The sequence below is a fragment of the Eucyclogobius newberryi genome, unplaced genomic scaffold (genome assembly GCF_026437365.1).
Source record: "Eucyclogobius newberryi isolate DKJ021-1_F unplaced genomic scaffold, fEucNew1.0.hap1 SCAF_10, whole genome shotgun sequence".
NCBI classification, from domain to species: domain Eukaryota; kingdom Metazoa; phylum Chordata; class Actinopteri; order Gobiiformes; family Gobiidae; genus Eucyclogobius; species Eucyclogobius newberryi.
The window spans coordinates 23,307,789-23,333,953 of NW_027315724.1; the positions used below are offsets into that span (position 1 = coordinate 23,307,789).

At 41.4% G+C, this 26,165-nt stretch overlaps 4 protein-coding genes across 4 annotated transcripts; 1 reads left to right on the top strand and 3 right to left on the bottom strand.

Moving 5' to 3' along the window:
• Positions 1-579: 579 nt before the first annotated feature.
• Positions 580-5,165, bottom strand: relb (v-rel avian reticuloendotheliosis viral oncogene homolog B). The gene is made up of 12 exons (XM_072463703.1): positions 5,083-5,165; positions 4,773-4,859; positions 4,681-4,701; positions 4,454-4,605; positions 3,157-3,399; positions 2,745-2,911; positions 2,576-2,667; positions 2,370-2,501; positions 2,189-2,293; positions 1,858-2,073; positions 1,693-1,764; positions 580-1,581 (listed from the first exon to the last, which is right to left on the bottom strand). Exons 1-12 carry the CDS (start codon positions 5,102-5,104, stop codon positions 1,148-1,150), a joined length of 1,743 nt encoding a protein of 580 aa, XP_072319804.1. The 5' UTR covers positions 5,105-5,165; the 3' UTR covers positions 580-1,147.
• Positions 5,166-6,107: 942 nt separating this feature from the next.
• On the bottom strand, positions 6,108-15,306 carry clptm1 (CLPTM1 regulator of GABA type A receptor forward trafficking). Its single transcript, XM_072463716.1, has 14 exons — positions 15,214-15,306; positions 12,061-12,191; positions 10,451-10,574; positions 10,200-10,358; positions 9,577-9,694; positions 9,388-9,473; positions 9,163-9,283; positions 8,843-9,087; positions 8,087-8,180; positions 7,830-8,020; positions 7,640-7,735; positions 7,429-7,564; positions 7,091-7,258; positions 6,108-6,790 (listed from the first exon to the last, which is right to left on the bottom strand). Exons 1-14 carry the CDS (start codon positions 15,265-15,267, stop codon positions 6,393-6,395), a joined length of 2,121 nt encoding a protein of 706 aa, XP_072319817.1. The 5' UTR covers positions 15,268-15,306; the 3' UTR covers positions 6,108-6,392.
• Positions 15,307-16,275: 969 nt separating this feature from the next.
• Positions 16,276-19,416, bottom strand: tbcb (tubulin folding cofactor B). Its single transcript, XM_072458381.1, has 7 exons — positions 19,400-19,416; positions 19,039-19,185; positions 18,823-18,966; positions 18,163-18,259; positions 16,889-17,080; positions 16,526-16,598; positions 16,276-16,437 (listed from the first exon to the last, which is right to left on the bottom strand). The coding sequence occupies exons 2-7, from the start codon at positions 19,156-19,158 to the stop codon at positions 16,323-16,325; spliced, it is 741 nt and encodes a 246-aa protein (XP_072314482.1). The 5' UTR covers positions 19,159-19,185; positions 19,400-19,416; the 3' UTR covers positions 16,276-16,322.
• Positions 19,417-20,219: 803 nt separating this feature from the next.
• On the top strand, positions 20,220-24,774 carry six5 (SIX homeobox 5). The gene is made up of 3 exons (XM_072463729.1): positions 20,220-20,985; positions 21,911-23,268; positions 23,336-24,774. Exons 1-3 carry the CDS (start codon positions 20,300-20,302, stop codon positions 23,965-23,967), a joined length of 2,676 nt encoding a protein of 891 aa, XP_072319830.1. The 5' UTR covers positions 20,220-20,299; the 3' UTR covers positions 23,968-24,774.
• Positions 24,775-26,165: the final 1,391 nt, after the last annotated feature.

The window sequence follows — 26,165 nt, forward strand, 5'->3', positions numbered from 1 at the left end:
GGTGTGTTACCAGGCAACAGACAAAAGAATACCTGAGGCCTCAAACAAATAACTTTAAAGCTACACCACAAATGAACATCATAATTCCCCTGATTGAACATAACAATAATTAAAGTAATAATTCACATGACGCAATTCTGTGTTACGAGATTATGGGTTTGTATGTTGACAGTGCACTCTGCTCATTTGACAGTGGCATAATCATTTCCTGGAAGAGGGAATGAAAGTAACTGGAAAAGAATACTAGACATGTACATGTAGAGTACACACATATAAATAAATATAAGGTTATTGCCGTACTTTCATCCGTTGCTACTCCAATATTTCAAGTAACATGCTGAATAAAATAAGTACGACCTGTTTAAATGTAAAACTAAAAAATAAAGCAGGATTGTTGATACATTGACTGTTTTAAACATTTTATTGATGTTTTGTAGTTTCAAACAAGTACAGAGCAATAAGAGATACTATTGTTTTTTCCATGAAAAAGCTGAACTAGTGTTTCCACCACAAGCAGCAACAACAACAAAACAACAGACATTTAAATTACAAGCTTTGAGTTAAAGAACACTTAACTTTGTAAGCTTGAATATGAGAGACATTTTATAAGACTTAATGTCACCCTTGCAGAGTGAAAATGAGCCGATTAGAAAAGACAAAAAAGTACACTTAAACCTTCAGGCTGATAAGACAAAGATCATTGACTGTAATAAAGCAGGTTTCACTGAGTTTTAATGCACTTCATCAGCTTCTGGAGACAGCCTGGTTTTTGTGTCACGTTTCCAGATTAAAATAGTCTCAATTCTCGTACTGGCCAAAAGTCCGTCTTGCAGTGCCTACACAGAACATTGTGTAGTAGGAATGTTGTCCTGGTGCTGAATGGCAAGACCTTGACCAGCAAGGCTTGGTTTAAGTTAAATGAAAGAAATACAGACATGTGAAGGACTATTTGCAGTTCAATGGGTATAACATACATTTATACAGGCAAAATCCTCTTATAAAGTGCTTGCTATTAATCTGGAAGAGCGCCGTTTGCCCGTTCATCTTCGTTGATAGGTATTTAAAGATACTAGCACTATTCTCGAGTACTTATACATAGTACCTTTTCTTGAGTGTAAGGTTTGTGTATGTTTTGAGTGTCAGTCCATCATAGCTCATCTTCAGTCTTCACCTGAACCATTGGGGCGGAGCTGTCCATCTCAGATGAAGCAGTCTGATTCTCATTGACCAGCATGTTAAATTGTAAATCATTATAATGAGAAAAGTCCTGGAAATATGGGCCAGAGTTCATGTCCAGGTTTGTGAAAGTGGCATTGGCATCAGGCCCCTGGTCAAAGCCAGCGGGAAGAGAGGAGGAAAAACTTGGGTCAGACAATATGTCGATAAATCCAGGCATCTCCAGCAGCTGATTGATGAGTGAAGCCTCTTCAGAGGCCATGTTGGAGCACTGGGGCTCCATATAACATGCTTCTGCCTGAAAAGGACCAGGCTGAGCCGTGCGAAGGAGCTCCTCTGACGACAGAGTTGATGCAGGAGGGTTTGGTGAAATCTGGAAGGAGTCAGCAGCAGAAGTGTTGTTCTCTAGAGGGGCAGGGAGGCATTTGGTTACACCATCGTGAAAGACTTACAAACCTTTAAATACCAAATAAAAAGTGAAGTGAAGGAAAATGAAAAAAACGTGAGTGACTTTACCTGATGTACATGTCCTCTTTGTAAAGCTCAAGTCTGACTTAATCCTTGTTTTACGCTTAACCTCATAAGGATCTGTAACAGAATTACACGTGTAATTACTTTATAAATACTAATAGTACCTTTACTGTGAGTGTATGAGTTTATTATAACAGGAGTAGGTCTAACCTGGATTGCGGGGGCTGTATATAAAAGTTACGGGTTCACTCTCCATCTGGTCAGAGATGCGGCGCAGGCTCAAACTGACCTCCACCTCTTCTGTGATGTTCTGGTCCTGATACGGAGGGGTCTTAAACACGATGCCCACCTGGCGATGGACGTCTGTTTGGGCAAACTCTCCATTTGCTTTCCAAGAGTCTCGCCGGAAGATAATTTCAATGTCATCTGTGCAAGACAAACACCAGTGTCATCGAGCAACAGCATGGATTTTTTTACACCAGCCACAGAAGCTCCTTTTTCAAAACCAAACCATCTTTACACAATATTCATGAAGGTTTACCTTTCTGCACTTTGTCACACAACATGTACACTTCAGTCTTGCCAGTGCAGGGCCCTCGGTCCAGGTTTAATCTTGTGATCTTTAGTTGGGATGTGGTTGTAGCCTCTGTAAAATGCACAGCAAAAGTGTAAGTGTGAAACACCAAAGGAAACAGCGTCAGGGCTTCATAGTCGGTAGTTACTTTTGTCATAGATGGGCTTCGACACCACTGGCTTGAGGCAGTCCTTTTTGCCATCCTCCCACTCAAGCTCACATTGGAAGCATAGACGCACTGCATTCATGTCTATGTCTTCAATGCTCCTCGAATGGTCAGCTAAGAATTTAAAGAGGCATGGTGAGTGTTATTGACAGTTACATCTCCACTTACAGAACACAGAGAAGAGCTACTTTGAAATGGGTCGATGTTCAGACTTCTCCTCTTTTGGAGCGACGCCTCCAACTCTTTCCGCCGCACACATTGAATACCAAGATTGGCAAAGCTGAAATAGTTATGAGTTTGATTATAGCACAGAAAACATTTAGAAAGGATTGTGTAGTTGGTTTGAAGGTTGTTTACCTGTGTCTGCGGTTGACGTTAGGATTAAACGTGATGACGCAGATCCCGGAACCATGCGGACAGTCTTTTCCGACGAGGCAGTGAGGATGGGGCCGGTGTGGAATGTCTTTGGTCACCAGAGAAGCCGTAACCTTCACCCTCTTGATGTGATCAATAGCACCCTGAATCTAAACCAACACATGAGCATGTACGTTAATTATTGTGATGATGAGCTGAATGTGCATACGAGTGCAGAGCTGTGTGAGGAGACTGTCCAAACTACCCAAACTGACATGAATCAGACAAATAATACAACCAATGACAAAGGGAAACCCATTCCAATAAGGTTAAAAGCTCATTTAAGTAAATTCTGCATGGTACATCTCCTTAAAGTACCTTGTATCAAATCTCATACAGATCAGAGTGGACAGACCTCTATCGCAGGCTGAGTCTTGCTGGAGTCGGTGCTGGACGCTCCCAGGATGCTCCCGGCTGACCGGCCCTCGCACTCGTAGCGGAACCTCATGCCCCTGTCTTTGGGCTCCTCGACCACCACCAGAGCAGGCCTCTCCAGAACACGCTCCAACAGCTCGGTCCCAGGCAAGAGGCAGGAGGAAGGAGCCGCCATCATGTCTCTGCTGGAACCAGTTAAAGGCTGCGCCAAGTCACACGGGGCCTACAGGTCAAAAAATAAAAGTATAAACGTATGTACAGCTCAAGCAATTCTCTGTTAAGTAAAGTTGGTAACACATTTGAGTCTGGTTCACTACATTGTTTTAAAATTGTTGAAGTGAGGAGCCATTTGTCTCCCTATTACTGACAGCCAGGGTTCCGTTACACCACAGACTCCACAGAGCAAATCAAACAGCTTTCACTTTATGGACTGCTGTTTGTTTCCAAGATAGTACACAACAGCGTTGAGTAAGATCGTAAACAAAAGTGTCCTAGACACAAGCTTAAAGAATAAACCAGTATGGAAAGAATGAAAAAAACAAACCTCTAACTTGTTGTAGAAGGTTACAAACTTGTTAGAGTCAGTCCCGAGAAGAGCTTCTGGAGCTCAGCAAAGCGTTGCTTTGTGCATAGGAGCCATTCTTGAGCTATGAGGTCATACTTCACACGATTCTTCTAAACCACTGATGTCAAGCAGCCAAAAAAACAGTCAGCCTGAGCATATATGTTAGCTTTAAAGCTGAAAGCTAAAGAACAGCTAGGCCGACTGAACAGCAAACAGGAAATAGGAAGCCACTCTCACTAAATGTGAACTGGCCAATTGGAGAAGTGGAACGAAGAATGCAACCTTTAACCTCCAGTGGGTTTGGCTTGTAAACAAAAGGGGAAGACAAACCGAAAGTAGGAGTCAAATTACAGCTTGCCTTTAGAAGAGACTGTATTCTCCTGTACAGTAACTATAGAACGTGCAGTGTTGTCCAAACGCATAACACTATTATTCCCTCACACTGAGCCCTGCCTCTCCTCACCTCTCCTCACACTGCTGACAGTAAACCATGTGGTTTGTGATAAATACCAGGCAACTGTTTAAATGTACTCTGCCACAGTAGTCCACATGGGCTACTGTAGACGTCAGCTCAGCATACATGACAGGAGTTTCAAATAGAGAACATACTTATTTTGTCAAGTTTAACTTGCCTATCCTTGACAGAACACTCAAACACAATGGTGGTTCTCCCTGTCCTGGCACATTTCACTTCAACAACAGAAATACGTACACTCAGAGGACATGCGGTGCCTCGGGCCACCAGCCTGGGTTTGGGACTGTGGGACTCCTGGACGTGGCCCCCAAGAACAGGAGGAGAGGGGGGTCTGGGAAGAGAGGGCATGGGCTGCTCCCTGTGCTCACTGATGAGTTTAAAGAGAAGATCTGTAGGGAAATGGTTACAATTGGCATTAAACACATGACATAAACATTAGTAGCAGGTGACATAGTTCTTCTTACCAATGTCAGACATACCATGATCTGTGGGGACAAAAACAAACTGGTTAGTACAAGGGAGGACAGACATGAAACACAGTGAAGACGTAGTCCACCTGTGAGCTGCTGGTCAGGAGGGACACCGGCTCTGGACAGGGACAGTGCTGGATCCACTTCCCATGGCAATTCCTGCTGCATAGTGTCTAAAAGGAACAAAAAAAAGACATTAAAATGAATCATCTTGGTGTGACATTAAGCAAGACACAGCTTAAATGTATTCATGTATGGTCAAATAGACGTCTTTAATCATATTAGTGTAAAACAGTTTGTGTGGTATACATAAAAAGGGATTTAGCTGACAACTGAGCAACAATATTGAAGTGAGGTCTGCATTTTAAAGTCATGTTAAAGTAAAAATGGACGTACCAGATGTGCCGTTTGCCTTCATCCCTCATCACACACTTCTTCACCAAAGTGTGTCGTTTGTTCAGAATGATCTGCGCTGGAGCTTCATGGAACAAACCACCGACTCTTTGACAGCTCCGCCCGGGGTTTGACAAGTAAAGAGCCGTGTAAATATAGACGCGCTTCCACCGTGACGGGCAAAAAGAACGGATGGAAATCCCCGGAGCGCGCAAGCCCCTCCCGCGCGCGAGACTCCGCACTGGACCGCAACAACCGCAACCGCTTTTTATCTCCCCGTTTCTTCTGCACATTTAGGTTTAGATGTACAGGGTTTGTAGCCATTTTAAGTCTTTGACCCAGACATAGTGCATGTTGGGGCCCCCGTGCGTCCCAGTGACCTCTGCTGCAGGCGATTCAGGGAAATGAAAAGTGAAACTAAACTGGACTAATCCCACGTGCAAGTCATGACCTCACAAACGCATACAAAAGACGCATTTAAATCACACTTATTTTAATATAAACATGGATGTTATAAATTTAATATGGACCAACATTAAACGCTTTGGACTCCAGCGCTAGACATAAAAACAGACAGTTTTTTTTTTTTTTTCACAACAGCCCTGAATATCATGTCCATATTTTGTTGGAGTTTAACCAATGGAAGAGAGATTAGGTTTGATGGACTATGGTAACTATGGTGAAATCTTCCCAGGATCAGGGCATCTATGACGAGTAAATGACAGTATTAATGTCTGCACAGATAATAAAAACGCGTTTAGTTTTGTCCAAGTTTTAAACATGAACCATTTATTTTAAAAGAGAAGGTAGTATTCACTGTATGATGTCGGCTGTTAGGAGAACTCCTCATTTTGGCTCCGGACATTTCCAGTTTCTTCCAGTGCAGCTCACTCACTCAACTTAAGTGTGCGTGGAATGAAAAATATTCACGATTAATCTACATAAGGAACATCTGCCCTTTGCCTCTTTCTTCCAAGTATAAAAAAAGTGGTCAAACAGAAATCGTTGCCCTCTGGACCGATATCTCAACGCTGCGTTTCTCCCTTGAAATCATACAAACAACAGTACATCATATTTTACTTCACTTGAACTGCAAAAAAGAGAGGGCTGGATGAGAACAGAATTAAAAAAAAAAAGTATGGAGTCTACACAGATTATGATTCTTTGTGAATCAACACAGAAGCCACTGGAAACAGTTGAACTGCTTTTTAAAAATTGGAGTTGACCACTATCTGCACTTCCCTCCTTGCCTCGTATGAGTCCTCTTCACTCCCAGCACAACCACGGGAGGCAGATCAAGTTGTAGTAATGCTTTAATCATTCTTCTTCTCTCCATCTGATTTGTCGGCGATTGCTGTGTCGTCAGAGGATGTTATCTCTCTCTCTCCATCTGATTTGTCGGCGATTGCTGTGTCGTCAGAGGATGTTATCTCTCTCTCTCCATCTGATTTGCTGGCGATTGCTGTGTCGTCAGAGGATGTTATCTCTCTCTCTCCATCTGATTTGCTGGCGATTGCTGTGTCGTCAGAGGATGTTATCTCTCTCTCTCCATCTGATTTGCTGGCGATTGCTGTGTCGTCAGAGGATGTTATCTCTCCTGCTGCAGTGTTGTTCTGGGACGGGTCCACTCCACTGGTGCCAAACTCATTGACTCTGTTTGGATCCACGCGATAGATCCAGCGCTGATACAAGTAAATGAAAAACACCACATCTGCAGCAGGACAAACAAGTCAGTCAATATACATTGTACAAGTCAACAATGGCAGGTGCATTATGCTTACAATACAATACATTAAGTAAAATGTGTTGATTTCGATCTGGCTAATGTTTCCCATTATGATGGTCATGGTTTTGAGTAGGGATGTAACGATATGCAAAACTCACAATACGATATTAGATATAATATATATGCTGCAATATTGTGTGAAGGCTCACAACTTTCTAATATGCTAAAAACTGACAAAGGAGCCCCTAAGTTTCTGGCAAAAGAATGTAAGACGTTGATTTGTACCGTCTCTGAGGCATCCTATCCTGTACATCATGGGCATCTTGATGACAAAGGCGAACAGGTCATCAATGAAGGTGTTGAGGGCTTTGTATGTGAGCATCCTCCATGGGAGGTGTGCCACAGACTTCATTTTGTAGTTGATGAAAAGCTGTGGCGTCATGGTGATAAAACCTAGGACATCAAAGTCAGTTAATAGCAGCTCGTTCTACAAGAGGCGACTGGAAAAGAGCCAGTATTTGAGCTGATGAGGTACATTTAGTCACATTAAACAGAGGGAATTTAATTTTCAAATATGTGAATAAATGAATATTATTGTAAAGAAAACTATTAACAGCACTTACCAAAAGTTAACAAGAACCCATACATCATACTAAGAACCCAGGAGTACCAGCCTTTGTGCTCTACATACAATAAACTGTAGATGGCATAGCAGCCAAACAGGGGATAAAGAAACCAGGACAGATATTTAAACGCCATCTGAGGAAAAATAATACAACAATGATTATTATAAAGATTTTTAAAAACGAAAACACAAAAGACCTATAAACTCACATCATCATAGATCTTGGTGGAGGACTGAACATATGTCGACTTGTCGTTAAACACCAATCTTGGAATCAGCCCAGCGATTTTGTTTTCCCGGTCCAACTGGTAAGGAAATGGTGTTTTTTTTTTTAGATATAACGGATGACTGGCATTAAAGACATAACTGACATACTTCATTATTTTAAATGCCACTTACTTTGACGTCCATGACCTTGGTAATTTTCCATAGGTCAATCAGAAGGCCGATGAAGACGCTCACTTGAACAACAAAGTTCGTTTCGTTGTCCAAGATGTAGAGCAGAACCACGAGCGACTGGAAAACCCCAAAGATGATGGAGCGCACGGACAAGCCTTCCAAGGACTGTCGACTGTTCCAAAACTGGATATCTGAAAAAGCAAAACGTATTACAACCAAGCCCCGCCCAGGATAATGATCAGACCTGAAGAGCTTACCATTTTTAAAGGCTAAAAACTCAAAAATGCTGTGCACAATTGAGACCACGATAGTCAGTCCAAGGAGATACGGGTTCGTCTCCAGGAGCGCCACCTTCATATAAAAAAATCATATACAGTCAAATCATTCAATTGAACTTATGTATTCAATTTAACAAAGACGACTAAGGCCGCAGTTATTTTATTACTTGGTTTACGGATTTTTAAATGAAATATATTGAACAGGCGGGCGAAATATAAATATAATTTCAAAAGATTTTTTCTTCCGGGTTTTCCCAAAAAGGCACCACGGGAGGAGGATGGGGGGAGACGCGGCGCGCAGGTGAGTGTAACAGTAGATTTAGCGTGTTTTGCATTGGTAGAATTGAGGCTTCTAAATGTGAAGCCTTAGTCACAGCAAAACAGAGAAAATGTGGTAAACGGGTTTAAAATGTGTATTTGCGATATAAAAAGGAGTTAGCGCTGCATCTCAGTCACAGAAACGGGCGCGCACGTCTTTACACGCTCTCCTGGGACCGCGCGCAGGGACAGACCCGCTCCGTCACACAGACTCCAGCAGGATTTTGACGAAAATTGCTTCACGCGCTCTTATCTTTTGACTTAATACCGCCATTTATATTTCATTTAAAGCTATTTTGCGTTGACGGCGGTACTTATATATAAATTTATTTTATTTTATTTATACTGTAGAAATCAATAATCTAAGTGCGGCGGATCCGTAAACCAGGTAATAAAATAACTAAGGCCTAATCAAACCTTGACAGAGTCTTGATCTTCGTCAGACTGCTCGTACGTGTCATCGGGGAGGAAGTTCCAGGGCGAGCGGGCATTTTGGGCTGCGTACAACTGCCACCTCCACAGAGAGAGCGGGCAGAAGGTGAGACGAAGCGGGATCGTCAGCAGGGTCTCGTTGATGGGGTAGTAGTCCTTTTGCAGGTTCCAGTAGTCATTGAAGTAAACGATAGGGTAATAGTCCCCGCTGACTGCATCGAACTTGACATCTGAGAACAGAACAAACGAGTGGACATGAGCGGATGTGAGCCGTGTGTGTCTCTGGTTTGTGTGTCGGTCCTTACGTTGATCTAAAGGCGGTGGAACGGAGCCTTTGACCCAGGCGGTGTGGTCATCAACAATGTTAATGGTGAGGTTGGGATGCCAATGGGAAATGATCTCTACAGGTCCATGGCTCTCTGCCCGCTTAAAAAACAAAAAAAAACATCTTAAAAAAATGACATACATTTTGACGAATGCGTAACACAACGTGATGACAATGTTGGTTAGAAAAAGTATGAACAAATTACCTTAATCATCTCAGGATCTGCCTCGGTTTCCCCCGTTAGCAAGTTCTTTGTCTTTAGAAACTTCCTTCGTTTGAACTTGTTTAGCACTGCAAAAGTACACGCAGTTTAGACATTTGAAAGTAAAAGCAGTCCTTATTCACTTCATTTCAATACGATGTGTAAAATGCGTACGTGTTTAGAAATACTCACTTCTTGACGCGTGAACTGTTGCTAGTCTGCGATACTGTCCCTTGCGTTTAGGGTCTGGACTGAACCCGCTTTTAGTGAAGTATACGTGTATGTAAAGAGAGCCATTGTTCTGTAATGTCTGAACACATAGAAACGAAAGTCAGAGGAGGACGACAAAATCACCATCTTCAGAACAGTAGAGCTACACAAAAACAAAACTGCTCAACCGATTACCGTATTTTCCGGACAATAAGTGGCACCTTTTTTCATAGTTTTGGCGACTTTTACTTATACTCCGGCGCGACTTATACGCCGGCGCGACTTATACGCCGGCGCGACTTATACGCCGGAAAATACGGTAGGTAAATATGGCACTGGTTCAGGAAATGTGTGCACTCAGAACCCCTGAAACCACTGCACTACATATATCAGGCCTAGGTGTGGCGCTGTGATGCTGATTCAGAGGAGTCTAAACACGGACTTTATGGACACTATCATTTGGTGGATTTATTTGTGCCCCCTGTGGCTCGAGGTGCAGCGGAGGATTATGCAATAAACATACACTAAAGGTCAGTAAATCAGACAGAATACATGCAATGCTGGGGCTGTGATGTCATGAGGTACGGCGGGGTCTTGGCGTTTACCTCGGGGATGTCCATCTCCTTATCGTGATAATAGCAGCCATCTCCATCGTCCCCCGTGTTCCAGTCTCCGTAGACCAGATCCCTGTGGAACCAGAACAGGGCATCCGTGTTGTTGAAGTCAGTGAAAACCTCCTCCGGGGAAATATAGACGTGCATGTCCTGCAGCCGAGTGGAAAGAGACATTTCGATTAGAGCACATCATTATCATTACACTTATGAATACATTAAAGTGCACGTTAACAAGGTCTTACCATGAGAGTGTCCTTGGCAAAGAGGTTTCTGCTGGGAACTCTCGGGGCCCCGGCTGGAGTGCTGGGGTCAGGAGTTGATGGACCTCGTCGAAACCAACTACTAATGGCCCATATAATAAAGATTCTAGAGGAGGAAAATATGTTGTCATAAACGCGGCCTGCACTGGAGCACGAGTAATGGCCCATTTAACGCTGAAAATTGAATTCACCGTTAAAGTATTTCATGTACTTGTATGCAGTAGTACTATTCATCTTCCTAGAACTGTCAATCGTTACTGACCATTAAATGCTGCATTACACAATGTTCAAACTGCGCTCACAAAATCTTTTAGCAAGTATTTATTATCACAGGCACCCATTTTTACACAACAGAGCGGTCCCAACCATAGGCGCAGATCCCATGGGTGCTGGGGGGCCTGAGCACCCGGGAGAATCTCCTCCAATCTCTACCGGTATATTTCTGAGTACAAGAGGTCATGTCTCGCTCACTCCCTCATCCCTCTCTCAGCGCTGACCGGTCAGTCGTTTCAGACGCCCCCCGCTCCGTGTGATAATGGTTTGATCCACAATAGTGCACAAAGCGGGAAATCAGGGACATTTGAGGGGCAAACGTAAACAATGACTATTCACTAAACCAAAGAGTCTATTTTATTATAACAGCGGACACCTGAGGAGGCAAGACGAGGATGTGGCGGTCCAATTGACAAGTCAAGGACGGGCAGAGAGAGACGGGCTACAAACGGTCATCATTTTAGACCAGGCCACAGGCACAGACCAGGGGGAGAGGAGAGGTGTGCAGGGTTTGTTCTCCCCAATCAACCCAAAACATGCACCACAGGTAACATCCTCCAGCGAAGGCCTGACCGAGACCGTCACAACATCCGCAGATGGGTCCCTGGGCACTGCTCCTGACAGGTTGCCCCCGGGACACTGAAGGATGGGTCAAACGCAGAGGACACATTTTCCTACAGAGACAATAACGTGTACCGTAGCCTTATGATGGCGCTGTAATATATTGGCAATGGGTCTGCTGCTGCGGGAGAAGAGCGCAAACGATGTCCATTTACGATAAAAAAAAACGCTTTATTATTAGCTGTAGACAGTGCACAGCGATCTTCTCTTGCCAGGAGAGGAGAAGGAAGAGGAGGAGGAGAGGAGAAGGAAGAGGAGGAGAGGAGGAAGAGAGGAGAAGGAACACGTCCATGAGAGCGCGACGGATCAAATACAGACCAAAAGACAGAAAGAAATTGTTTTGTTTCTGTGTGCATCTCCAATGTGAAGGGCCTGGTTCTGTCTTGGTTCTGTCTTGGTTCTGTCTTGGTTCTGTCTTGGTTCTGTCTTGGTTCTGTCTTGGTTCTGTCTTGGTTCTGTCTTGGTTCTGTCTTGGTTTAGAAAAGCTTTATTTTTAGTTGTAGACAGTGCACATCATCTCTCGATCATCTCTTGCCATCGAGTTCTGCTTTAACAATACAGAATACAGTCAGATACCGCCACGACTGACATTTGTGTTCATATTCTAGGAAAGTACACGTGGACATTTCGGACCAACTCCAAAATAATCACGCTTTTATTATGTCAATGAAGTGTTGCATGTGTAAGGCGCGTCTCACCTAAAGAGGACTCCTTTTATGACTTGCCATGCGTTTGGTGGTTGCTGTGGCGGCTGTTGCTGCGGGTCCAGTGCATTGTCAGCTGCTTGCACAGCCTGGCCATCTGTTGTTGCAGAGCCATTTGTACTGACCTATAATAAAAGCGAGAAATGTAAGTCGTAAAGTTAAGACAGGTTCGATAATGACTTGGTTCGCTCTGCGTGCGTAATTGAAATAAAAGCTTGTTTTTACTGCACTGAAACCCTTATGGGAAAAAGGTAGAAACACATTTTTTGGGACATAAAATTTTGTAGAAAAACTGTTCCTCTTTTTGTCAAGTACTTAACTGGCACGTTTCATTTTGTCTCGTTTTATACTTGCGCAACCAGACGGTGCTCTCGCGCCCTCATAAATATGTGACGTCTCACTCAAAGTGAAAAAACTGAAGACTGAGCAAACCTGCAGTATTTATGCACTAATCTTAATCACACACAGTTTATTTAACATTCATGTTAGTGGCGCAAGATTAGATGGAAACTATGGATCTTTTATCTGCACAAGCTAAGGTAAGCTGCTATTGTTAGAAACTTTACAACTGACTCTTGAATAAGAGTGTTTATTCATAATCACTACGTGTGTCGAAACAGCGCAGTGAAAACTCATTCAGCCCCACTACGCCATCTTGTGGTCAAATAAATACTGGATGTAAAGTGTGACAGCTTCATTAACTAAATAAAAAGGTGCATTTAATTACAAAAAACACACAAATAAATTGATTGATCAAACTCCTTGCTTGTTATGAAATAAGACTTGGCCTTAACAGTGTGAGCTGAGGTTCAGAAGAGATGTATTAATCTGTTTAAGCTGAGCTGATGCAAAGCAGGAGCTAAAACTTGAGTACAATAAAATGTGAGAGCCAAGTTTAGTTTATGTATAAGTTTGCATAGAAATCCACAGTGTGAATATTTTGTTATAAATATGTAATTTTATGTTTCACATATACATAATTTAGTTGTTTAAATAAGCTAAATTAATTTGATTACATACATTTTATTGGTGGAATTCATTTGTAGTCTTTTGCCTACTCTAAGTTACTGACATTTTAAGAGAGATAGTGCTTTGGGGGCGTTTATGGAACACACAAAAGGAAACAGCTCAGGTGAGACAGCGCAAAATACAGAGCCAAATGGTTTTCTTCCCGTAGTAGTCTAGAGAATAGCTTTATTTGATTACTCCAGTAAGAAGTTTGACAAAACTGTGGATAAAACAATCGTTGTTTTTTTTTTTTAATCGGAGTCTTGTGGGAGTTATTTATCATTAATTAAAAAAAGACAAGAAATACCTCAACTGTTATTTTTGCTCACTGCTTAGGGAAAGCTTTTATTTCACCGTATAGATTACACAAGCTCAGCAGTGCCCTTTGTCAGGGCAAATATTATTCTGACCAAAACAGAGGTGTCCAAACTATTTTCATCGAGGGCCGCGTTTTGAAACTTAAAACAGATCAAAAGGACCACAAAACATCCTGCCTGTGTCGAATTTGTCAAATGACAAAGTGAATGATTCGAAATGTTGCATTTGACATAGTTTCTATGCCTCCAAACCTTTAATAAGATTTGGAACATTAATATAAGGTGGGTATGATTTAATTTTACAGTAAAAAGTACTACTTTTCCTCATTGTGTTCCACCACAGAAGTGTAGTTTGGATAGTAGATATAGTAGATGTGCCCTTGTTTGTCCTGGGATGCTGTGTGTGTCATTGTGAAGAGTGCAGAGGTTTAGGGCAGGGCTCCCCAAACTGTAGATAGGCCCCAGAATGAAGTCACAACTTTAAATACAGTAGAGGGGAGATTATTCAGCCCATGTAAACCTTAAATTGCATTACCGGTAATATGTTTGAATTAAAGAAAAATTGTAATTTTAACTAATTTGATAATAATGGACATCAGAGTACGGTACATATTTTTGTCCACTTAGAGCACTGACAAAGGGCATGTTTTAACCAGATTGAGAAAATCAAATGAGGGGTTTATTTTTTATTTTTTTTAAAGAAAAGTCTGAACTTTTTGCCACCTCCAGAAAGTTAGTGTTGCTTCAAGTATTTGTTAAATATGAATAATGTGTCTCGGTTCTGACCATCTGCACAAACAGAGCTCATTTCTATTCTGATAACACAATGAGGAAGCATGAGCCAAGTCATGGGGCTCGCCACTATCTAAACAGCTCATGTCCTCTGTTGTCACCAACACAGGGCCTCAGAAACAATGACATCACAACCAAGGCTATACTGTGTTTCAGTTTACACTGTGGTTGCAGTGGCATTCTTTTACAAGGTCACAAACCCTTGGATATTTCGTTGTAATGTTGTTAAATGTTTGAATGAGCATAATAAAATGATACAGGGCCTCTACTGTAGGTGACACTTTTCCAGTCAGGATAATGATTTACGGTTTATATCACTAAACAGAGATTAACAATTAACTCCAACTCAGTTTGTAGCTTTTGTAGGTTAGCTGTAAATGTTTTGTTTTAAGCATAAGAAAAGACTATTACTATTATATTATACTGACATTTATCCAGGCTGCAGTTACAGCTAGTGGCTGAATGTCAGGCAAAACAGGTTTACATTTCATCAAAACCACTGAAATGTCCAACATTGTGTAAATGCGTAGAGGTGGACAGCTCAAGCTAATGGAATGGTTATAATAAAATGTAAAATAAATAATAATACTACATAATATAATAAGTGTTCAAAAGACATCAAAGCCGACAAACCATAATGAACGTAAACATAAAAGCTTCAGAATGACACAGCTTGGTGCTGGCCTGATTTTAGCTTTAGGCCTGGTGGCTCACTGAGAACCGGCACAAATTCACCCGGTATTATCAAAACACCAAGCAAAAACTATAGAGACCAGATGAAGTTAAAGAAGCAGGGGCATTTTACACCCTTTTAGTTGACGATTCATTGCCTCGCTGGTCTCAGTAAGTCTCAGTAAGTCTCAGTCCACAGACCGTGAGGGAAGCAGCGGGTCGTGGTGAAGAAGCCCTAACAACCTCGAGAACCCGCATGTTCCTCCTCGTCTACAGACAATTCCCTCACGCTATAATGTGGAAATGTTTGCTGCGGCTGTGTAAGTGCGTGTAGTCACAGGATAATCGTTGACATTACCTCGCCGTTGGTCACGGCAGCAGCCTTGGTGGGCTCTGTCTCCTGCGTCGCCATCTTTCCTCGTCCCTGTGCGCACAGCCAGGGAAATCACGCGAGACTTTGCGAGAGGAGCGCGTGAGGCGCACGTAAGCATGACGCGCTTTATCATGTCGTTAATTTCTATGGAGATTCTTTTTGAGCATCTCCATCCAAAAAACAAACACATAAATACAACTCACGTTTAACTTTTTATTGAGGGTGAAGCATTGTATAACTCGCATAGAACAAAGCATTAAAAGTAAAACCCACATGATATGAGTAGACAGTGCTGAAAGGCAGTTTATAAAAGAACATAACTTGGCCACGTTGTAAACATAATTCTAATGTAGTCTCTGTATGACGTGAAACTGTCACAAAGTAAAACGAGCCAAAGGAAAAACAGACAGAATTTTAATTCCAAGAAAACGTGTTGATTAAAAAAAAAAGATTCAGTTGTAGTTGCCTGACCTGTTTTTCGAAAAACAAAACGTTTTGACTCTCAAGTCATTCTCAAATTGCGAATTGAGCCGGGCATCTTCATCTTTAAGACAAAAAACACTATTGAAGAAAGTGAGGATATTTTAAGCAGGGAGAAAAGATGATTTGAAAGAGGAGTTAAGGAGAAAATCTCTTAAAAAAAAGAGAACCCATCTTCTTCTAGTGTTTCATGGCAGCTGGTATCCAATTGTTACATTACCACCAGACTTTATTTTTATAGACTTTACCTTTTAGGCTTCATTCTTCAGTTCAAAGAGAACCCCTCTTTAAAACCGAAATGTAGGCTTAAGATTTAACCTTCCGGTCATGTATAACAGTGTGCTGAAGCCATGGAGTGGGAGACACCTCAGGGCATTCTGATGCTAATCAGGTACTCACCGAGGAGGGAACGGAAGTCAGTTTACAATATGTAGATAGCAAGCTAGATAGATAGTTTTTAGAAAAACTGAGTCCAGACAGTTACAACTGAATCCTTTTCTACAATGAAACAAATGAGGGTTTACACTGATGTGTTGATTTTATATTCACTGATGTGGTTATTCGTGACATACATTTTGTTCATACAGTTGAGTCAGCTCTCCGAGCTGACAGTGTTACATTTCATCCAAATCATAATCTTCTTCAGGAAAGTCTCCCACAGTCACATTTGATGGCTTTACAAATGCACCGTATTTATTTGGACATTCAAAGTATTGTTTTCCATCAACACTGAAAAAAAAACCCACCAACAATTATTTCAACATTGACTCATCTGCTGAATACATTTAAGATGAATATAATGACAGTGCTACTCTACCTTCCATTATTTTTCCCCAAGGGTTCATCATACTTCACACCCACCCAGTGGCCAGGCTTGAAATCTGTCATGCCTGTAATCAAAGAGACCCATGTTATGATTTATTATGCTTGACCAAATATCCACTTTCAGACAATCATTTTCTGATATGGCCAGCCCAAACAGGTTACATTTTGTTATGTGAGATTACTACAGAAAGTATTCAACTTTATCTTAATCAACCCAATTAAAACCACCCCTAAAATCCTGTATTGGTATAAATGGGCATAAATGGGTATTAAAAGTCACTGCATAGGTAAAAAATCTATCTATATCTACAGAAAAAAGTTTTGGTCCTAAAAGTGCTGTGTCAAACACACTTACCAACAAACATGACTGAGCCAACCTTGGTGGGCTGCCCAGGGACCCGCACTTCACACCGACTGCCAACGCTAATAGCCTGTGCTGCAGCTTTTTGTTGCTCTTCCAGAGCAGCAAGTTCAGCTTTCTTTAGGGCCATTTCTTCTTCGTTGTAGCGCCCGAAACGTTGTTTCTTCATAAAAGACCTTGCTGTGTCTAAAGAGAATCTTAGATGTTTTGATGCATTTAATCAAAGAAACATTCCTGATTGACTATTATATGATATTGATATACACTGCTTGTCTAAAAAATGCATCACAGCTTGAATATTTTGATTACAGGCATTCACTGTGCCATTGTTTCTGCTTCTACAATGTCAAAATATTAATACCGGTATATTTTTTGGCTTCATTAGACAGGATAGCTGAGCCTGAAACGGGGATGAGAGAAGGGAGGACATACAGTAAATTGTCAGAGCCGGGATTCAAAATCACGGCACTGCGGCCGGCTGCACATGGAGCCTGGTATATGTGTTGCTCAACCACCGGGCAGCACAAACGATTAATTTCATTCCATTGTTTGATTTTTTTTCTTTAAGGTCTCATATGGATGAAGGGAGATAAAAGCCTTCTCCAGCTCGTCCCAAACACTCTCATTGGGGTTCAGATCTGTAGTAGAGTAGTTTCTGCTTCTCCTTAGATGTTTTCTCTGCTTTACGCCAATGATTTGACCCTTCTCAAACACTGACATTATTTTCCATGACCAGGGGATTTGTCTTTCCACATGATTGTTTCAGAAATGAGAAGCCACCAACAGATATGTTGCTAGTTGAAAGACAATCACCCATGCAGCAATTATCCAAATCCCTATTCACATGGGCAGCCTCACCTGGGAATTTACCTTTTGCCAGAGCAGGGTCATGTGTGAATGAAGCCAGAACTGAATTCCCTGCATTTTTGATCTAGTAAATCACCAGGACTAATGCAGGGAACACCTTCACGCCCCCTGGTGAATAAAGCCAGAGAATTGCCAGAAGCACAGTTCGTTTCTTTGGTTACAAGCTTGGTTTCCCAGGTTACGCCATGCAGTTAAGTTCCATTTTCCTTCACCAAAGCCAGGTTAAGTGTGAACAGAGCGAACCTGGCAGTGTTCTGGGACTGAAGCATGTATGAATGGGGTTCAGATGGACATTTACTGGGAGACTAGGAGACTTGTACCTATTTGCTTAGTTGAATCCAGGCGCTGACTTTTTTTTGGACATGCAGTGTAGTTACGCATCTCATTAAGATCAAGCCTACCTGTTCGTTTGTCATAGTCTTCCTCTGGAAGTTCAAACTTTTCTACTTTGGAAATATCACTAAACTCTCCCAGGAGTCCTCCAGTTTTATCAATAACCTGTGTACAAACCAATTAAGAGAAAATTAGAGATTATGACAGAAAAATTATTAAAAATGCTATTAACGATTATTTTGACCATCAACTAATCTAGCAGTTATTCTTTTGTTTAACTGCTTAGTTGTTTAGAATGCAAAAGACCCGTGAATATTAACTTATTTTTTACTAGATAAGATTAAAATTAAGTCAAAGTGAATCCGCACGAGGACATTCTGGTGGAATATATACAAAAAGACGACATTTATTTCCATGTAATAATTACTGCATTGTCTGAGTCATAAAACCTCTACTTTTGGAGCCCAAGTACAGACCAGTGTATTATTCCATTACTAAATAGATTGATTGTGATTAATTGTTATTCCATGTAATGTTAAGGTATTACTTTGTACTTCCAATGTACGGTATCTGATTTTCTAAACCTTTTTCACCCTCACACGGTCAATGTGTTGTGATTAAGATTACATTTGACAGAACTGAGCAGTGTATTAAATCAGTGTGTGTTGGGAGCCAAAATAGGGTATTATTAAACTGTAATTATCAAGTGGTCCGATGGCAATGCTTACATGTATCCTGCAGTCATCGTCCACAGGAAAAGAACCCAGCAAAGCTTCATTATCATCGAGTTTCTGCAGGAACTCGTCACCAACACTGAACAACTCCAGCGTCATGCAAGAGGCAGACGCGCCCACAATCATCTCCAGCTTTCCCTGACAAAACAAAAACATGCACCGTTAAAACAAACACAGTGACAAATAGCAATGATGTATATAGCGTGCTACCTTTAATTCTGCTATAGTTAGGCTTCTTTTAAATCTCCCGTTCGACTCAAAAGACGACACGGTGCTCGTGAGTCGCACATTTACGATGGGGTCGGTAATAACGGCCACGCCACTGTCCATCGCGACGGTGCAAGAAGAGCCCGATGTCTGAAAGAGACAAAAACATGTTTATTTCAAGCGTGTCATGACGAAACTTAAAACACCAGCCACGCTCTTCAGTTAAATACGTTTGGAGATGTCAGAGCGCGATTGAATTGATATGCCAATGGTTTAGCTTGCAGTAAAATAGTGACGTTAGCTCGTTTAAAAGCCGGGCCGGGTGTAGCATCAGTGATGTTGGGCTGTTGCCGTAATAACTTACAACTGTTTGCCTCTAGTGATCGTTTTATTCCTACGTGACTTCAACAAATCCAACGTGAGTCCAATGTGGAAAGGGATATGACAGCAACAACTGGAAACGAATGATGCTCGTATTGAAACCACAGGCGTTTAAGCAGTTTCTACTTCCGCCTTTTCTTCTTCTTTGTTTTTTATTGCTATTGGTATCCAAGTGTCACATTACCGCCACCTACGGTAGTTGTGCGTATTACACTTTATTCCTTCGAGACGTTATTTTTTATACTTTATTCTAGACTTTATTTTTTATACTTTATTCTTTGGAAATTAGACTTTATTTTTTAGACTTTGGAAATTAGATTTTAATCTTTAGACTTTTTCTCTGTCCCCATGTTGTTGTTGTTGATTTTTTCTAAAGTAAATGGCGTTTTGGCACAGTTTCGTTGTTGTTGTTGTGTTGCTTCAACTAATCACATGCGCGTGTTGAAGAAGATGGGCGGACACATTTTGTGACTGGCACATGTTTAAACTAATCATAATGTATACACAAAATGTAATCTGAGAGCACTAGGATTACTATCTGGGCTTAAAATGATCACTGCCAGTGTGCTCGTGTGTGTATTGGGTTTATTTTCTCGGGATGTTTGTTTTTGCAGTTATGAATTCATTATTTCTATCTTGTTTCACCTTTATTTAAACCCTTCCACCGTGGAGGTATTTACATAGGCTGATGCATTGACATTTATTGCAAGTAGTCGTTAGAAATAAAAATCTGAATATAAATCCATGTAGCGGGGTGTGATCTGGATCTATTAGGAGTGATCCCACTAGACCCATGATGGTGTGGTACTTGGTCCTGTGGCAGCCAGGGCGAGGGAGGGGAGAGAGGCGGAGGAACTACTGCAGGGAAAAAGTTAAAAGTAAAATGGCTTCCTTGTCTTCGGACTCTGTAGAACAATCAGAAAAGACAAAAGGCGAAAACACGGATCCACATGTCAAAGAAGAGGAAGATATAAGCCTGTCCGTAGCATCAGAAAAACAAAGTTTACTCCAATCGGAGCTGAGCTTTTCCACTGACCAAGTATCGTGCCTGTGCGAGGCCCTTCTGCAGGCGGGTAATGTGGATCGCCTGTGGAGATTTCTCTCTACAATACACACTTCGTCTGAGCTGCTACGTGGCAATGAGACCCTCCTCAAGGCCCACGCGCTGGTGGCGTTCCACCGCGAAGAGTTCAAGGAGCTTTACTCTATTCTGGAGAGCCATGACTTCCACCCGTCTAACCATGGGTTCCTGCAGGACCTGTACCTAAAGGCTCGCTATAAAGAAGCAGAACGGTCCCGGGGCCGCAGTCTTGGTGCTGTGGATAAGTACCGCCTCAGGAAAAAGTTTCCCTTACCCAAGACAATCTGGGACGGAGAGGAGACCGTGTACCTTCTCAAGGAGAAGTCCCGCAATGCACTCAAAGAATGCTACAAAAGCAACAGGTATCCGAGTCCGGACGAGAAGAAAAACCTGGCCAAAGTCACGGGTTTATCTCTCAAACAAGTGAGCAACTGGTTCAAAAACCGCAGACAGAGGGACAGGACCCCGTCCGGGACCCACAGCAAAAGGTAGGACAATGCGGTGTTTATATTCCAGTGTGTAATGCCTTTCTAAAGAGAAGGCTACTAGAAAAAGATCATCATCAGTGGGAGGTAAGTAATGTGAGTAACCGCGTGCCGGTGCCACACACAGGTCTGCAGTAGCATGTTGTTCTGTTGTGAAATGTGAGCTCCAAACCAGCATCCAGAAAAGTGAAAAGTGATGGGTCATTTCCTGGGCGCTCACCGCAGATGACCCGACACCTCTACGGGGGTTAAAGGTGGACTGTGTCACTTTTCCGGGGGGTGGGGGGTCCAACATTCCAGACTAAGTAATAACATCTCCATGGAGACAACAGGTGGTGGAACCCTTCAAAATGTAACATGGTGCATCTTTTTAAAAACACAAAGCGTCTCTGTCCTCTTCAGAACCTGAAGGAGGAAGGACTGCTCTTCTCACTACATTTTACAAGGGCACTATTGAAAGCATTCTCACTGGCTTCATAATTCAATAGGATTAGCAAAACTGCAAATGTGAGACCCTTCCCACCCGTCACAGGCCTGTTTTCATTGTTGCCATTGGGAATGCGGTATAGGAGCAAACGCTCATTTGACATGTGTAAAATAATGACAGTTATATGTAAAATAATGACACTTATGGAAGTGAATTGTCTTTGCACCCATTTAAAACTGAATGCAGTTTCAGTCAATTATGTCTGGGCCTGGCTGAACTGGGGTTTTGCACAAACTGAGATTGCAAAATGAACTGTCCATTGAATTGTTCTATTTGATATGAACAAAAGTGTCAAAACTGAGTGAGCTGTGTGAAATGCTTGACGAAGTGAAGTGACGTTATCTTAAATTTTGAACTTCTGCTAATGATATGTCTCTAATCTATATAAATAAAACCTTTTTGTAGTAATAATAATGCTCGATTATTATCCTTTTCCCTTAGTGAGTCTGACGGGAACCACAGCACAGAGGATGAAGCAAGTGCCATGGACGATGTCCCAGAGCGGTTAGAAGAACCTTCGTCTATAATCTCATTTTCTGCCGTTTCTGGTGACACGGGACAGCTCATTCTGAATGGATCCAGTGGGTTTCTCACAGCTCCTCAGCCTATACTACTAAATGGCAATTCCCTCATTTCTGGTGCTGGAGGCGGAGTCCTCATTAATGGCTTAAACCTCGGGGACTGTCAAACTGTAACACTAAGTCCTGTTGCAGGCAACTCTTCTTTGATATTAAATGGTTCTCAGGTAATGACAAAACCACAGCATACACTAAGAGTAGCAGAACAGGAGGCTCCCATTGTAGACAACAAGCCAGTCATTATTAGCTCAAATACAACTCATGCCTCAAACCCACCATCAGTTATTTCTATGCCAATTAAGACTAACAGAGACTGTACTTTGGACTTCATCAGCGTTCCTAAAGAAAGTCAAACCAAACCTAATGTACTACGTCACTGTACTGAATCTTCAACTTTTTTACCATCTACACCTTTTTCAACTGCAGTGAACAGCGTGCCAAAGTTATTGTTTACCCAAACCGCCAAACACCAGGAGTTGATGAATCTTCCAGCATCTATAGCATCTGCAAGAACAGTCATTTCCTCATCTCTCTGCAATCAGGCGGGCAACTTTGTTGTCTTTGCAACTACAAACTCCCCGGCAACCACCTCCAACTCTGTTGTTTCATCCACTCCTTCCAACGCTCAGGCCCTCTCTCTCCCTCAGGTAGTTCCTTCTATTCAAGGCATACCTGTCTCTCAACTGATCCAACACTCTTCAGCTGCTCATGGGTCCCAGTGCCCTCAGTTGGTCCCTGTTTCACCACTTTCACGGTTGCAAAGCACAATAACTGCAGACACCAGACTACATCAGCATGAAGCAACATCAACGCTGCCTGAAGTTGCTATAACCACAGTGTCCATTTCACAACATGCAACAAATCAGCAATTAACAAGTCAACTGTTAGACAAGAATGGTCCCATTTCTGCAATTGGGAAAATACAAGTTCCTCAACTCCTTTCCATTTCTTCACTGCCACAGCTGGTTCCAGTGTCATCCATCCAAACATCTAACACAATCTCATTTCCACAAGTGGTGCCTGCCACCCCATCACTGACTGTGCCTTCTGCTGGACCGCCTGTTCAGATTCTGGCATCTGGCCCTGCTGCTCCTGGCCTTGGACAGGGTCCACTAAGGATCAACACTATCGGCCCTATTCAGACTGCATCTCCAGCCAGTGTGGCTCCCAGCATGCAACTGTTAAACTCTGGGCTCGTTCAACTCCCTGCAAATCCAACAGGTAGTCTAAATGTTTAAACTATTGTATTATTGATGTATTGATTGATAAATGTATATTTCTCTTGTAGGCAACCTGCTTCTCAGTGGAGGTCCATTCTTAAGTGTCCAGCAAGGCAAGCTAATATTGACAATCCCAGCAGGAATTCAATTTACAGGTTTGTCTTCAAAGCCGGAGGTTTCCCCTGTGTCCTCTAATGGGATTAGCCTTCCAGTTACTCCACAGCCTTTAAGTATACCAAGTTTAACCAGCAGTTTTACAACATCTGCCTTAAATTTAGTCACTTCCACTCCACTATACAGCGCTGCAGAGACCATAAGCCCGACTCCAATCCACTCTACTATGACATTAGACCACCCGCTTTCCTCCATGCCCCAAAACCCCCTCACTCCAGAGAGCATGCTGACCCTTAGTCCCACATATTGTGGATTGACATCGAATGCACAACTGACTCATTCTGCCTGGAGCCCATCATCAAATCTGTCTCAGTTGTTTGATGTTCGTGGCAAAAGCGATCTCCATGTAGAGTCATCTTTGTTAGCAGGCCTCCCTGGAGGTGAATCCCTGCTTCTGGGAAGCTCTTCTCCTGAGCAGGATATGAATGCCAGGTCACCACTCAGTAGCTCAGAGGACATTGAAGGCGAGTCAAAGATTCTTACACAACTACAATCTGTGCCTGTAGATGATGATTTGGGTCTGTAGAACCTTTCTGGTAATGGCACCAATAGACTGTACACTGCCTGTCCAAAGGAGAAGTCGCCACTTGGATTCAACAAAGGTACGAGCCTCCTACTGGATAATTGCTGCATGGGTGGAAAACGGAAGCAGAAACTAATCTACAGATCTGAACCCCAGTGAGGCTCTTTGGGGTGAGCTGGAGAAGGCTTTGTGCAGTGGTCACTCTCTCACATCATCAATACATTATCTTGATGAAACTATATTAAACAATGGAATGAACTTCATCTTGTGACATTGATGAGCAAGGCCACAGTGAATGTGTGCTGTTATCAAAGCTCCAACAAAATATTAGAGAGTGAGACACTTTTTCTGTGGCAACCTTTTTTTTGGGACAAGCTGTGTATGTAGCATTATAATGCACTGCTCCCTCAGAACATTGGCACTTTTAATTTTTCTACGGTTAAATGTGTGATGGCCAATAAATTAAAATGTACAGTTATGCATTTTTGTCTGTATTAACCATTTTGATGTCAAATTCGGGAGAGATTTTATTTTATTTGTTCCAAACCTGCATGATTTATGTTATGTGGGTTAGCTATATTTAGACCACATTGCTATTTTTTGTAAACTAAATACAATGTTTTGGTACCACATAGGATATAAGGACTTAAATAGTCTTTCATGATAAACCTTTTAGGAAACACAATGGTGCGTTACAATTTGATCTTTTGAGTTTGCAGTCATGTTGTCATTGTTTGTTTGGCAATTCTCACAAGTGCCTTATGTTTTATTATAGGTTTTTAAACCTCTAATATAAACCTATTATAGCCCGACATTTATAGATGTACCCTTTTACCTTGTTTGTATATTTTGCACATTGCATTTATAGTGTTAACACTATACTTTATTTGGTTAAAAAGGGCAGAGTTTATACTGTGTTTCTACATTTAACTTTTTTCTTTGCCAAAGCCAATTTTTTTTTTTTTCCACCAATCCAAACTTGCCTGTCTTTAGGGGAAGATGTTAACATTGCTATTTTTATGTTAAGTACTGTATCTGTTCTGGACCTTTTAACCCTCACTGTACATCCATTTAAATTGCTGTCACTACAGTACACTACTATCACTACTATTTAAGATGAGTAGATGTAGTTATATTTCAGGTGTTCAAAGCCTTGTCGAAGACACCTTTGGTATTGCTATCCATATTCCCCACTCCTCGTCCAACATGACCGTGTGCTGGGACAGTTTATATCAGGGTTGTACTGAAACCCATATACTAATTAATACTAAAACTTGGATAAAATCACAACAATTACTTTTTCTTTATAGTTTTTGTTTGGTCTTGATCTACATCAATCGTAGTATAAGACCACGTGGTAATATAAAATACACTATTGTCTAACAAAGTGTTTTTTTCTAACTATTGTGGTATCTAAATTGATATTGAGCCTTTTTTCCTCAATATTGAAATCAATTTCGAAATTTTAATATGACAACACCATTTCATATCTGACCAATAATGGTACAAAAATAACACATTTATGTTACTGTGTATATATATTTTACAAGATTTTTTTGTATTTGTGTATTTTATGTACTTTTTTATGTTTTGAAGCATCAATTATCGTCTTACTGTCAAATGAGAAGGTCTGCATCATCATGGTCAGTGTGAATTGGTTAGTTTTCCACTTCGTTACACATAAAGGGAAATGTATCTTGTGTACTGTGAATTACGTGCTAGGTGCCCTGGATGTTATGTAATTTACATTTCTTGCCAAAGGAATACATGTTATGCATTTTAGCTTGTTTTTTCATGTCAAAACCAAAGATAATGTTTTGATAGTTTGAAATGCTTTGTTTTATATATACATTTTTATTTCATTCAAATTCAAATTTTTTTTTTATATTACATATTGTAATAATAAACTACATACACCAAACCTATTGTATGGAATAAATATTTTGTATAGAGAAATAAAAATAAAAAACCTCTACAGTGGATATTAAAAGTCTACACACCTCTGTTAAAATGGCATATTTTGTGGTGTAAAAACATTAGACCAATATATAACATTTCAGAACTTTAGCCACCTGTAATGTGACCTATAACCTGTATGATTCCGTTGAAAAATACATTCCTGCCATAATTTAACCCCTAATAAAGTTCAGCAGTTTTAGTTTAGCTTTTCCTGACATTATTTCAGTCGCATCTTAGAGCCT

What these genes read in the sequence shown, in the direction of transcription:
- clptm1 (XM_072463716.1), bottom strand. Translation starts at nt 15,267, where the DNA reads ATGGCGACGCAGGAGACAGAGCCCACCAAGGCTGCTGCCGTGACCAAC. An exon ending in TCCACCGCCTTTAGATCAAC is followed by an intron (nt 9,088 to 9,162) that starts GTAAGGACCGAC and finishes TTCTGTTCTCAG; the next exon opens with ATGTCAAGTTCGATGCAGTC. An exon ending in TGGGTTCTTGTTAACTTTTG is followed by an intron (nt 7,259 to 7,428) that starts GTAAGTGCTGTT and finishes TTGATGTCCTAG; the next exon opens with GTTTTATCACCATGACGCCA.
- relb (XM_072463703.1), bottom strand. Translation starts at nt 5,104, where the DNA reads ATGAAGGCAAACGGCACATCTG. An exon ending in TCATGGTATGTCTGACATTG is followed by an intron (nt 4,606 to 4,680) that starts GTAAGAAGAACT and finishes ATTTCCCTACAG; the next exon opens with ATCTTCTCTTTAAACTCATC. An exon ending in AGACTCAGCCTGCGATAGAG is followed by an intron (nt 2,912 to 3,156) that starts GTCTGTCCACTC and finishes GTGTTGGTTTAG; the next exon opens with ATTCAGGGTGCTATTGATCA.
- tbcb (XM_072458381.1), bottom strand. Translation starts at nt 19,158, where the DNA reads ATGGACAGTGGCGTGGCCGTTATTACCGACCCCATCGTAAATGTGCGA. An exon ending in ACGATGACTGCAGGATACAT is followed by an intron (nt 18,260 to 18,822) that starts GTAAGCATTGCC and finishes GTTTGTACACAG; the next exon opens with GTTATTGATAAAACTGGAGG. An exon ending in TGGCTCAGTCATGTTTGTTG is followed by an intron (nt 16,599 to 16,888) that starts GTAAGTGTGTTT and finishes CTTTGATTACAG; the next exon opens with GCATGACAGATTTCAAGCCT.
- six5 (XM_072463729.1), top strand. Translation starts at nt 20,300, where the DNA reads ATGGCTTCCTTGTCTTCGGACTCTGTAGAACAATCAGAAAAGACAAAA. An exon ending in TCCGGGACCCACAGCAAAAG is followed by an intron (nt 20,986 to 21,910) that starts GTAGGACAATGC and finishes CTTTTCCCTTAG; the next exon opens with TGAGTCTGACGGGAACCACA. An exon ending in ACTCCCTGCAAATCCAACAG is followed by an intron (nt 23,269 to 23,335) that starts GTAGTCTAAATG and finishes TTTCTCTTGTAG; the next exon opens with GCAACCTGCTTCTCAGTGGA.